General features: G+C 36.8%; 2 protein-coding genes and 1 long non-coding RNA gene across 5 annotated transcripts; 1 reads left to right on the top strand and 2 right to left on the bottom strand.

Moving 5' to 3' along the window:
• Positions 1-677: 677 nt before the first annotated feature.
• On the top strand, positions 678-7,086 carry LOC108457135 (MLO-like protein 10). Of its 3 annotated transcripts, XM_017756001.2 has the most exons (17): positions 678-883; positions 1,203-1,353; positions 1,447-1,680; positions 1,913-1,970; positions 2,103-2,323; positions 3,209-3,325; positions 3,440-3,500; positions 3,622-3,710; positions 4,193-4,267; positions 4,350-4,438; positions 4,520-4,569; positions 4,672-4,712; positions 4,793-4,966; positions 5,837-5,872; positions 6,013-6,080; positions 6,205-6,265; positions 6,469-7,086. In XM_017756001.2, the coding sequence occupies exons 3-17, from the start codon at positions 1,489-1,491 to the stop codon at positions 6,853-6,855; spliced, it is 1,719 nt and encodes a 572-aa protein (XP_017611490.1). In that variant the 5' UTR covers positions 678-883; positions 1,203-1,353; positions 1,447-1,488; the 3' UTR covers positions 6,856-7,086. The 3 variants fall into 3 exon arrangements, with proteins under 3 accessions (XP_017611490.1, XP_017611507.1, XP_017611499.1); XM_017756018.2 differs by lacking the exons at positions 678-883; positions 1,203-1,353 and adding an exon at positions 913-1,202; XM_017756010.2 differs by lacking the exon at positions 678-883 and having other exon boundaries at positions 913-1,376.
• LOC128295328 (uncharacterized) lies at positions 6,697-8,862 on the bottom strand. Its single transcript, XR_008285692.1, has 2 exons — positions 8,266-8,862; positions 6,697-7,374 (listed from the first exon to the last, which is right to left on the bottom strand). It is a non-coding gene; the product is annotated as an uncharacterized LOC128295328 (long non-coding RNA).
• A 750-nt stretch (positions 8,863-9,612) lies between these two features.
• LOC108458596 (plant intracellular Ras-group-related LRR protein 4-like) lies at positions 9,613-12,863 on the bottom strand. Its single transcript, XM_053031118.1, has 4 exons — positions 11,472-12,863; positions 10,418-11,331; positions 10,161-10,328; positions 9,613-9,968 (listed from the first exon to the last, which is right to left on the bottom strand). Exons 1-3 carry the CDS (start codon positions 12,094-12,096, stop codon positions 10,182-10,184), a joined length of 1,686 nt encoding a protein of 561 aa, XP_052887078.1. The 5' UTR covers positions 12,097-12,863; the 3' UTR covers positions 9,613-9,968; positions 10,161-10,181.
• Positions 12,864-13,194: the final 331 nt, after the last annotated feature.

The raw sequence follows: 13,194 nt of genomic DNA, 5'->3' as shown, positions 1-13,194 counted from the left end.
TTTGATTTCCTTTCTTTCTGTTGTTTCTAGGCACAATAAGTTTCTAGATTTTGTTCCCTCTCACTTATTCAACCTTTGGCAATTTATTTGAAAGGCTTCTCTCTCCTGCAGCCTTGTGAGGGTTTTTTTTTCCTTTTTTGTCCACAACGTTGAGCTTGGTCCCATTGTTTTCTTGTCGACGACCCTGATTCTTTGACTAGTTGGTATCGACGCTTCTTTGATTCTTCATTGGTCAGTTTTTAATAGATCTTAGGATAAAATTGACTAGTTTTGCTCATCTAGTGATTGAGGTCACATCAATGGTTGTGGGTTTTTCTTTTGTCATCGTTTCCTAGCTAGTTCCTTGATGGTTAATGATGTTTTTTTATGGCTAGCCATGGCATGATCTCCAATCAAAGGTGTTATGTTGACATCAGGGGCAACCTCTTTTGCTTGCGACTTCTTTAGCATCCCGAATTGTCTCTCCCTCCTTTTTCGATGATGACAATGTGTAGAGTAGTGATTAGGGTTTGCTATTATGTTTGGGAGTGAGCTTCTCTTACGAGTTATAAGCCCATGAGTTCAATTGTTGTATTTTTTAAAATTTTTATCATACTTGTCTCTTTCTTATTGAATACTTTACGTTTGTAATATATATCTCTTCAAACAGCTATGGTAAGTTGTAACCACTAGAGATATCCAAAGTCGTATTAAAAAATAAAAATAAAAAGCGAAAAGCACCGGGAATTGACGGTTGACCAAGGCAAAGGGTGTGCATGCCTGTATGGCACTCGCAGCGACTTAGGCCACAATTGAGAATCAAACCAAAAAAAAAGAAAATAATAATAAATGATCATATATGTTTTCCAAATGAGAACCAGTAAAGAAGAAAAAGAAAGAGCAGGTGAGCGTATTTGGGATGTAAATTCATAATGGATTAATTCATTGGACAACTTGTGTAGCCTAATATGTCTAGATTTGGACATGTTCATTGCCTGGCTTAATCAATGCCATCCATCCAGCTACCACTTTCTACGCCTTTTCTTTTTTTTTTTTTTTTATGTGAACTCAAAACTGAAATGTTGAAACTGACCGAAACAACATATAATATTAATAATTGACTTCAGTTCTTCTAAATCTTTAGCTCAACCCAAAATCAAGAAAAACGTATATCGTACTTCAGCTGCCTAACCTAAACCATCATTCCAACTGATCTCTTTCAGGTACTGAGAATTGGGAACCGCGTTCATATTAATGGTTTTTGACTCATTATCGGTGGTGGAGCAGAGCATAGGCCCCCATTTCTGAGCCTTCCTTCTTTCTTCCTTCCAAATCTCCGTTTATTTAACATTCCCTTTAACAACACCGAAGCTTGTATTTTCTCTTCTCCTATTTAAGTAATTACTACCGCTACTTTTTTGTTCTTAATTTCTGGAAACCCAAATTAATATTTTGTCTTCAATACAGATTCCATTCTTTTTTCTGTTTTGCTCTGTGAGAATATCAAAAATGAAGGGGGTGTTGCTGTGGTACTGTTTGTGGGTATGGTTAACAATGGAGGGAGGAAAGGTAATGGGGGCAACCGAGAGTTCAGGGGAGAGGAAGCTTGATCAGACACCTACATGGGCGGTGGCTGGGGTTTGTGCTGTTATCATCATCATTTCTATTGTCTTGGAAACAGTTCTTCACAAACTTGGAACGGTAATCCCTCTTTCCCTTTTCCTTGTGCTTTTTTTTTTGTCGGTTTTGAAATTAATTTCACTTTATTACTTCCTTTAAATTCTGTGTTTCTTTCTTCTTTATTTTCCTTCTTTTTGCAAAATAGTTCTGTACCAATAATGCTGTATTGTGGTATTTTTTCGTTGAACCATGTTGAGCTTTCACTAATACTGTATCTGCCACCCTAATTTCTTTTTTCTTTTGTGGCATTTAGTGGTTCACAGAAAGGCACAAGAGTGCTCTGTTTGAAGCCCTGGACAAGGTTAAAGCTGGTAAGTCTTGTACACACAAGTTGCTTCTTGAATATTCTCCATTTCAATCCCACTGCTGCTTTTATGGTTTCTATAAGATGCCACTCTTTTGTCCCAATCAAGAGTTTTTCACAATTGACATGATTATTGTAGAGCTGATGGTTATGGGTTTCATTTCGCTGCTCCTCACTTTTGGCCAGAGCTATATTGCCAGAATTTGTATCCCAATAGATGTTGCGAATACCATGTTGCCTTGTAAATCTGATAGTGAGAAAGGCACCTCTGAAAGCAGTGAAGAAGAACACCGTCGAAGACTGTTATGGTTTGACCGTAGATCTTTGTCTACTATTTCAACTGCTCCTAAATGCAAGGAGGTGAGCCTAGGCCGGCATCTATTCATATCCGTTTATTATCATTATAATGAACAAATTATTTGTTGAAAATTGGATGTTTTGATCCCACATGTGTTGCCAATTTTGTTTTCTCCTAGAAATTGTTTATTTGTGTTCATGTACAGAAAGAAAGTAAAACCATATGTCAACTAGCATCTAAAGTAATAATTTGTTTGCTACATAGTAAAAAATATTGACCTTTTCATGGGGAGAGGGGTTGCGTGCCAGGAAGACCAATGATAAAGCTATATGGAATTCAATATATCTAGAAACATATTGTCTGGTCTTGCCTTGACCTACTTAGTCAGCCTTATTCTAAGTTCCATCACTGTATCATAGTTTGTCCACAGGCTTGCAAAATTTTGCCTGCCTCTAACAACAGCTTGAGGGAAAATGAAGTAGGGCTGTTCTGAAGAAAGATGCAACGAATAAGTTTAAGCAATTATGCCTACTTGAATTTTAAGTTTTCAGTTTTCCTTTTTCCCCCTATTGAAATGCATTTCTAGTAGATTGTTGCTTCTGATTGCACCTAAAATGATGTGCTTCCTAGTGCTGATTCACCAGTGAGCACATTCAAGCTCTTATTTGCGCAAGAATTGAGGTCACAAGATAGGAATATTGAATCTGAGTCTCTTTTTTGTCATTCTACTTGAGTTTTGGTTTACAAGTATTGAAGTGATGTTTGATCATTTACAGTTTCAAACTAGCATTATAGATGGCATTTTTGTAATTTTTTCTAGGAAAAAAAAGAAAAAAGAAAAAGCCTTTTCTGGTTTAGTCTTCCTAATCACTTTTTTGTTCTTTTTCAATGCAACATTTTTTGCCTTGGAATCAGTTGAACTGTAACTAACTGGGTTTTCTCTACAGGGGCATGAACCACTTATATCGGTTGAAGGGTTGCATGAATTACACATCCTCATATTCTTCCTAGCTGTTTTTCATGTTTTATATAGTTTTGTTACTATGATGCTGGGGAGACTAAAGGTAATTAAATTGTCTTATCTATGTTTCTTGTACATGATCTTCTTCCTCTTCTCCACACTGGACACATTCTTAAGGATAAGTATGTTCTTTTAAACTAAAACCTGCTTTGAACAGATTCGTGGCTGGAAGGTGTGGGAGCAGGAAACTCTATCTCATGACTATGAGTTTTCAAATGGTATATTTTCCACAATTATCAACTTCTAGTACATTTGATAGCTGTAAATCTTCTACAACTTTATTTCCTAACCTTACTGTTGAACCTTGGAAGCTAACTTGATGTGTGGTTGTTTTTGCAGATCCCTCTCGATTCAGGCTTACTCATGAGACATCTTTTGTGAAAGCTCACACCAGCTTTTGGACTAGGATTCCTTTCTTTTTTTACATTGTAAGTAATTATAGCTAGCAAAAATGGTACAATTTAGTTAGTAAGGTAGATTTTCATGTAACCAGATACTGACCAGAAAATTCTAGTGCAACCATTTTCGTTCTAGTTGTGACCTAAGGTGATGCACAAAGGTTCCATTGAAAAGAAATAGTTGTTCCACGTTAGAAATGACTGCATTTGGAAGACTTTGCACCGATTAATGAATAAATATGAAAATTTGGGTGTGACTATCTTCTTGAATGCAGTGTAGTGGACTATGATAAATAAAGAAATTAAAAGAATATAGAAGAGGTTGGTGAAAGAATATGGGGACATTGCTGGAACTGAGGCAGATAAAGCTACTTGAGTTGATTTCTCAAAAGAAAAAAAAAACCAGAACTTGCTTTACTTGAGTAATATTTGGTTCATTTTGTGGTTTTAGTATGTATTTCAATGTGCTACCTTTCTAGTTCAGTACTGATCTTCTTAGACATTCATTGCAGGGGTGCTTCTTTCGACAATTTTTCAGGTCTGTTGGGAGGGTTGACTACTTGACATTGCGAAATGGATTCATCAACGTGAGTTTCTTTCAATTGCAAAGGCAACAGTATAAGATATTGGTTTGTCCTTCTTCCTGATTATTTCAACCTTGTCTTGTAGGTTCATTTAGCTCCTGGAAGTAAGTTCAACTTCCAAAAGTATATCAAAAGATCATTAGAGGATGACTTCAAGATCGTCGTAGGAGTAAGGTACTAGTTATATTTATGTGTTGCACTAGACAACCTTCCTTGCTGTTAACGTGTCTGAACCTAGGTTTACTCTGTTTGCAGTCCAGTGCTCTGGGCATCATTTGTGGTCTACTTGCTGCTAAATGTCAGAGGTGAGCCCCCTTTTCTTTAGTGGATTCAGATTAAATTTTTTCTATGGTAAACTGAATTAAAAGCTGAATTCTGTTTGCTAACATAGCACATGCTTTTTCCAGGTTGGCATGCACTATTTTGGGCATCCTTAGTTCCTGTGATTGTAAGAAATATTTTTCAATAGCAGTTTCTTTATGATTACGGTAGAAGATTTCGAAGTTCTAATTGTTTGATTGATAACAGATAATCTTGGCTGTTGGGACGAAGCTTCAAGCCATTTTGACAAAAATGGCTCTTGAAATTACAGAAAGGCATGCCGTGGTCCAGGGAATGCCTCTTGTACAAGCCTCTGACCAATATTTTTGGTTTGGCCGTCCCCAATTAGTTCTTCATCTGATTCATTTTGCATTATTTCAGGTATTCATTAGTTCTACCTCAATTGATTCTTGAATATAAGCGTAGCTTCCTTTTAACAATAAATGAATATGGGATTAAAATCCTAACTTTGATTGTTCTTGTTTGGATACGTAACTTAGGTGCATGCAAACATTAGTAAAGAACATGAAAAAAGTTCTTCCTTGCTTAGTTTATATATGAGGGGTCCTGATTTTAATAAATAACAAAAACTAATATTGAAGGTGTGTGATTTCCTTCTTGGAGGTCAACCCAGCTAGAAAGTCCTTTGGTTAATGCAAATTTAGCATGAGTAGGGTCCCAGCCTGTTCATTGTTGCCTGAAGTGACAGCCCTCAATATCTTATTTTCTTATTTGCTTGCTGATGCCGGCCAATACAAGGCCTTTATTTTCACTTGCATTCACTGCGAGCAATCTCAATTTTAACTGATTCACTAAGGCCCCGTTCTTCATTGCGTTTGGGGTCCAAAAGTGCTTTTCCACAGCAGAAAAAAAAAGAACACCAGACTTTTGGGGTGAAAAGTCAAAACTACTGTGAAAAAGTGCTTTTCCACCCAAATGCAAAAGTTGGGATTTAGGTGCTTTTGGCTTTTGTGTCTGGGAGTGAATATTATCTAAATACACTTATTTATATTAACTATTTAAAAGGTATATAAAAAATTTATTAATTTATATTTTGTGTCATTATAGTAAATTATTTAAATATTTCATTCTAGTTTTATCTTGCAATGTTGGCTGGCTGATTCTGAATTATAAAATTCTTTGCCTGTTAAACTATTTTCTGGACAATTTTAGTATATCATTTCTTTCTACTTGCATTAACGTTATCCTAATTCATTCTCTTTTTTCCCCCCTTTGTCTTTTTTTTGGCAGAATGCATTCCAGATAACTTATTTCTTGTGGATCTGGGTAATTAACTATGCTCTACTAACTACCCATTTGCAGCTTTTCTCCTGCTCTTTTATTTGTCTCTCTGAACCCTCTTTTTCATTATTTAAATTCTGAAAGTCTGGTGTAGGTATGTAATTCTTTTTGAATTCCTTGTGCAGTATGCCTTTGGGATCAAATCGTGCTTTCATGCTGATTTCACGCTCGCCATAATTAAAGTTTCTTTGGGGTAAAGCTTAAGCTTTTAGTACCATCAGTCTACTGTGAATAATAATATCATGTGACACAGATGTAAATATGATTTATTTGACAGAAAATTACTTAAAAAACTTTTTCTTCGTGGTGTTTTGTAGTGTCGGAGTTCTGTGTTTGTGCAGCTACATCACCCTTCCGCTATACGCCCTAGTAACTCAGGTGCCTTTTTCTGCTTCCGAGATCTTTAAATAAAGCCGCTCCTAGGATTTGCTTGAAATGAAATTTACTTGCTTTGGAAATTTGCTAAGTCATACATTTCCTCCATGTGTTAATGCTAGCATTGGATGTCTCATCTTTGATGAGCAATCATCCAAGGCCGGCCGCCCTTAAGAAGTGATGCTTATAATGCCGGATACTTGCAGATGGGTTCGCACATGAAGAGGTCCATCTTTGATGAGCAAACATCCAAGGCCCTTAAGAAGTGGCATATGGCTGCAAAGAAGCGAGGGAATGCAAGAAAATCCCCCACTAGAGCCATGGGTGGAAGTACAAGCCCAAGTTCAACATTGCATTCCACTGGACACTCACTTCATCGATACAAAACTACTGGTCATTCAACTCGTTCATCATATAACTATGAAGATCGTGACATGTCTGATCTTGAAGCTGAACCATTGACACCCACATCAACAAATTTAATAATAAGAGTGGATCATGATGAGCATGCAACTGAAATAACTGAAACCTACACAGAAACAAGAAATGAAGACTTCTCCTTTGCAAAGGCTGCCCCCGTTAAGGAACCGTGAACGATATGTGGGGTTGATGCTAAAGGGAAGGACCTGTTATATAAATCATTTGTTGAATACGATGTACGGAATATATTAATATCTTGGTTGAAATGATTTTGGTTAGGAAGTGTTTGTTTTTCTAAATGTACATTGATAGTGCTTGTTTAAAAATGGCATCTTCTGCGGAATATATTGAAATGATTTTGGACAGGAAGTGTGTTTTTCTTGAATACAGTGCTTGTTTATAAATTGGATCTTCCCACTCTTCTAGTATGACTTCATTCCAGAAGTTGAACGGTCTAGTTTGCATTGTCATGTTTTAACCCGTAAAAGAGTAAAACAAGGGACTGATTTAACCCACCTGATGCCATGAGAGCACCGTAATTGGGAAAGCAGCTATAGTGGTAACTGGTGACATACAAAACTTGGATAGCTATGAATATGGCAATAATTGGGGCCCCCCTCAGTGACAGAGTTTTGGGTATCCACCGTCCAATCATTCACTGCCATACCAGCAATGGATATATGCGGATTGACCTAAACAACAAAGCAACATATTACTAGTTGAAACCAACAAATACAACTTAATTTGTAGTTTCCCTAATCTCCCTGTCAAACATTCATTTCATATCTGGAAATCCCATCTACTACTTTCTTTATGTAAAGCAATGGATGGTTTAACCACCTCAATGACGTGCTCAAAACAACTCTGGTGGGGAGTTTACTCACTCTGCTACTGATATTAGTGTGTTTAGATTCAAAAGTAATTGTGGCAATGAGGTGAGAATAGAAAATGACTCTTAAGAATTTTGAGCTAAATATATTATATATAGTTAAAGTTTTGGGTTATTTGATATTTATAATTTTTTATATTCATTAAATATATTTCATAAATAAAATTCTATAAAAATTATAATTTCATCAAAAAATAATATGTATAATATTTTTATCTTTATTTTTTAGTATTAACGTAATTATTTATTGCTTATTTTAAAGAATAATGTAATTTTTATTTTCTTATTTTTACATATTTATTAAATATTATATAAAATATAGTTATATATTTATTATATCATAAATTTCATTATCTAAGTAAATAATCCAAATGGTTATAAATATTAAACACATCTCCAATGAAGGGTTATAATGGTAAGACAAACCCTCCTACTAGAGGGCTTTTTTATACAACGGTACCTAAAGCATCAATGAAAATTTTGAAATGCAGTTGCTTTACCATACTACAATGCTTTATGTTCCACACACCATTTTACCTTTTGTGAGAAAGCATAATAAAAGATATATCCTTGAGATTTCATCTCACTATGAACGAGATGAATTCAAAGGAAGCCTTAGTCTCGAATGTGGTAGAACAGACAAAAGAAAAAGGGAATTTCCTTACAAGTAAGAAGAAGTAAGAGAGAAACCAACCTCCAATGGCAACCAAATTGTATGAACTGGTCAATGTTAGCTTAGATGAAGATAGAATATGAAAGTCAGGGCCCAACCGCCCCGGGGGGGTGGGGGGGTGGGGTGGGGGTAGCTTGTGTAGGGTTTTGGAAGAAAAGAAAACTTACTACTAGTAGTAGTAGAGGAAAAACCGAAAAGGGAGTCTGGCAGAAGCTGGCATGGGATGGTTGGTTTGAAAATTATACGAGAAGCGTATTAATTGAGTTTGGAACATTGGTGCTGGCCCTGCCCCCCCATATCTACCACTATGACATGTTCTTCTTCATAGTCCACAACATGGACAGCCACCAGTCAGCACCCTCCATGCACTTTTGCTCATATCGAACTGTCAACCACTTGAAGACAACAACTGTGGCTCCCATCTCTTTGGAACTCACTTCATACCCAATGCCCAATGCCCTACCTTTTTATTCTATCAGCTACTCTTTTGCCTACTTCACAAATTATTTCAATTATCACAAGGAATTGTGAATTTTATTTATATCAAAGTGTAATATGATATTAATTGTATTTGGGAAACAAAAAAAGTAAGATTCTGAATGTCCAACAATTAAATTAGGATACACTTATAATGTGAGTGAAAGAGAATATTTTATGTAAAAAAAAATTGTTTAACAATGATTACAAGTGTACTGGTAAAAATTATGTATAAATTTTACTAAACTGATATTTGGATGAGTAGCTTTTGTTCTTTTATTTAAATATTATATAAGAAAGACAAAACATCATCCTAATAATATTAATTACCATTTAAAAGCAATGATTTCCTAACCAATTTGATACTCAGTTAACAAAAGCAAAGCAGAACTATTTCAGTTGCACTTTTCATTCATTGCAGATTGCAGACTAGTTTCCGAACCCTTTACTTGCTATCACTGCTTATCAGGAACATATGATACTACTCCTATACGTTACCATAGACTTAAAATATTTACCCTGCTCACACATCAATCATCCAGTGCCAAATCAAATGAACCAGAAACAAATCCTATCCAGTTTTTCGAATGCCATTTCCACAGATTTATTTCATGAATCTGCTCGTCTCAAGGTTAAACTTTTATATTCCAAGGATCCTAAAAAATCATATCTCATTCATATGTGGACACAAAGGTAAGATACAAGTATCTAAAAAAGAATGAATAGTCAAAGCAACATAGGATAGAAGAACATAGGTGACTCGCATAAAGCCTACAAATATAAACTTTTACCAGTAGAAAGCCTGCACAGAGCAGAGGATCTTTATATCAAGATAGCTGCAGAAATGGAGAAATCATGCATCACTCTACACACTTTTTCAAAACCATTCCGTCTTCAAATAAAACAATTTTCTATTACGGGTTGTTAAATGGTACTCAAACTTCATTTTACAATAGAAATACAGATTACAACATTTCTTCCCTCCCCTGTTTTCCGGCTGAATGGTACACCTCAATATAGTGCAACGACAAAATAAATAAAGTGGAATTAAAAAAAAGGGGGGGGAGGGGGAGAAACAATTATAATTGATTAGGAGAATAAAGAAAAAAGAAGAAGAAGAAAGGAACAAATCCACGATTTTGAGAAGGAAAGTCAAAGCCATGATCTATGATCCACTTGGCGATGCCAACAACAACTCGTTGCATCGTCCTAATTGATGTCATCTGACTCACTAACAGCTAAAAACCCTGTAAGATTAAAAAAAAAAAAAACAAAAGCAAGTACAGTTATGAGTGTAAATCCTGCTATCAGCTTCCTTAATGAAGATATTGCCACTAAGAGTAGATATAGCTACAAGTGTTCCAAATCCTTCGTTATTTGGACACTGGGGCAACTCGGCAACAAAATATGATAACACTGTTGCTTTCCAGACAACTTACCCAAACATAAAGTGCTGTAAATCAGGCTTTTACATAGTCCATCCCATTGCGCTTCCTTTTGTTAGACTTGGAGAAGAAGCATATTTGAGCCCAACTCTTCTTCTGCTTTACTGGTTGTAATTTAACATCCCTTTTCTCAACCAGATCAGCCATATACCGGACAACAGCCTAAGTAAATGAATAAAGTAACTTTAGGCCATGGGATAACATTTCTTTTCTTTTATCAAAGAAAAAGCATACAAAAGGGATTATATTACCTGTGCACCCTGTTCCGCAATGTGCCTAGGAGGCACTTCCAGAGGATTTTGATCCACACGTAGAACTTGAAGTCGTGTTAGCATCCTAAAAGAGTCTGGGAGGACCCGGATCTGATTATTGCTAATGTCCAGCTCTTCAAGCATCTCAAGATTTCCAATAGACCTTGGTAGGGATCGCATATCAGCAAAATTGTTGCCTACGTTCATCTTGACGAGTGTGGTGGCAAAACATAAACTCTCAGGCAAAGACTCAAGCTCATTGAAACTGACATCTAGTTCCTTCAGGTTTGCCAAAGATGACATCGTCGTAGGTAATTGTTTGATGTTGTTATAGCGCACGGATAAAACCTCTAAGGTTTCTATCTTCCCAACTGCTTCTGGGAGGGCTTTGAGCCGGTTATAATCTGCACGAAGCTCTTTAAGTGAAGAGCAGTGACCAATAGTATGTGGAATTTCTTCTATGTCATTTGTCTCCACATTCAGTTTCTTGAGGCTAATGAGTGAACCTATAGAGTCAGGGAGTGAAGGAAGGTGATTGGAGCTCAAATCAAGCTCCTCGAGGCGAACCAATCTCCCAAATGTAGCAGGCAAAGATGATAGCTGGTTCGCACTGAGATCTAGAAAGACCAAGCTGAGTAGATCTCCAATGGAATCTGGGAGTTGAGCAATCTTATTCGAATGCAAATCGAGTTTCTTCAAGGATGAAAGGCCGCCAATGGTGTCAGGCAAAGCTACAATACGATTATCAGACAAATCCAGTGTAATTAAACTGCACAACTTCCCTATTGAGTCAGGAAGCCAGTCAATTTGATCCATCAACTTGCCTTGGAGGTTGAGATCTCGAGTGCCTTTCTTTGAAGAGACTTCAATTATACTAGCTAGCTTAATCAAACTCAACTTCTCACCATCTTGAACTGCACAAGCAAGTAATATGCCTGGAATATTAGAGAGACAGAGAGACAGCAGTAGGCACTAAAATCTTAAAAACGAAAAATGCTGCGAGAAACATGTAGTTGGTAAATTCAAAATAAAGGGAATTGTGGTAGAAGCTAACCCGCAGCAGTGGCACCCCCGGACTTAAGAGAAGAGTCCAATATGTGAGGTGAAGAAGACATAGAAATACCCAACCCATCAGTGGAGTTAGCATAGAAGGAAGACTTGGCCTTCTTAACGTAACTGTCATCTCTGGAGAAGAGTGGTCGTTCTGATGCAAGCTCCCTAAAGGAGGAGGGCGTGGCAGCGGTAAATGAGTTGTTGGAAGGCGGAGGAGTGGCGGCGGTGTGGGGCAAGGCGTTTGAAAGGGTGGTTTTATCATTGAGTTTGGAGGAGGTAGAGGAAAGGCAGTTGGATGCCCTCTGGATAAATTCATCGAACAGAGCATGGACAGACTCAAGATCCAGCAATTTGAAGGCCTCCCTCTTCTGCTCCTTGCTCTGGAAGTAAACACAGTTCTTTTGCATCTCGAGGAGGATAAGGAAGAGCTCCTCGGGGACATTAGGGCTCTTGGTCTGGCGAGTAATGGCTTCCAGCCTAGCTTGGTCTTCCTTCTCGACATTCCGAATGAGAGCCTTGGCAGCTAGTACCTCGTCGACAGCAGGGCGCGGCGGCAGAGATCTGTGAATTCTCATGATCTCCTCCACCGCTTCGTCCGTGGAGCGAACGACGCCGAATTCAACCATTATTGTTGCACGGAAGAAATACTGAATAGCCGAAATTCAGGCGAAGAAGAGACACAATTGATTCTACAACTACTCCCACTCAACTAAACGGTTAATGGAAAAGAATCTAGATTGAGATTGATTTTGAGATCGTCATCATGACCGGATCCCACACACACTAAAAGAAAAAACCCGAAACAAGCTGAATCTGGAATGGATTCTCAAATTCTGAATTACTTTCAGGCCTGCCTATGCAACAATTAGAACACAATATGATTAGCAGAGACAAAGAGACAGATCATGGTGATATTTAAATTAAAGCTTAGTAGTAAAAGTAGTAATAAAGATAAAGATTTTTCCAGAAATAAGAAACTCTTGTAAAATTAAATCTAGTAATGGTCAGAATCAAATAGAGAAGAGAAGAGAAGAGAAGAGAGAGTAGCTATGGCTGGGCCTGGCTTTACCACCAAATTACTGCTAATTTATATTTTACTTTGATTGATGATGGCTTTGGCTTTGCTGTCGCAGTCCCCCCCTTATCCACAAAACTTGTAAATAAATTGGACTAAAGTTACATTGAGGAAATGTTAATATTATACAGTAATTTTATCACATTTTTGGTGCTTCATCTCAACTTTATTTTTGTCACAAAGGGAAGGCAATTAGCAGTTTCTTTGGTTATGTAATGGAGGCTTCCATCGCATTGCGCTTTTAAGGAATCGAGAAAGGGATCAAATCCAGCTGTTTCGGTGCTCTGCTCACTTTTATTTATTATATTTATAATATTATTCTTCTTCTTCGCAACTGCAAGTGCTTAGGAGCCAAGCCAACTACTATTTTCTAGTATTTAATTTCTTCTATCATTTCTTAATCATTAAACATATTTTACCTCTATACTTTCCGGATCACAAAATAGCTTTTTCCTTTTGGTTTAAAGCCCCAGCTTTTAAGTAAATGATCTTTTTTAAAAGGTTTAATTGTGAACATCCTTATTATAATTTTTTCCTACCCTTTTCCTACCCTTTTCCTACCCTTTCTCAGACATGTGTTAGTGATGGTTGTAAACAAAGATGTTAAAAAAAATATTATTTTATTAAAAAAATGGATAGTGTATTAAAG

Source organism: Gossypium arboreum, chromosome 7 (genome assembly GCF_025698485.1).
Source record: "Gossypium arboreum isolate Shixiya-1 chromosome 7, ASM2569848v2, whole genome shotgun sequence".
Classification (NCBI taxonomy): Eukaryota; Viridiplantae; Streptophyta; class Magnoliopsida; order Malvales; family Malvaceae; genus Gossypium; species Gossypium arboreum.
The sequence above is the reverse complement of the archived record's forward strand: the minus strand, read 5'-3'. Positions and strand labels throughout refer to the sequence as shown.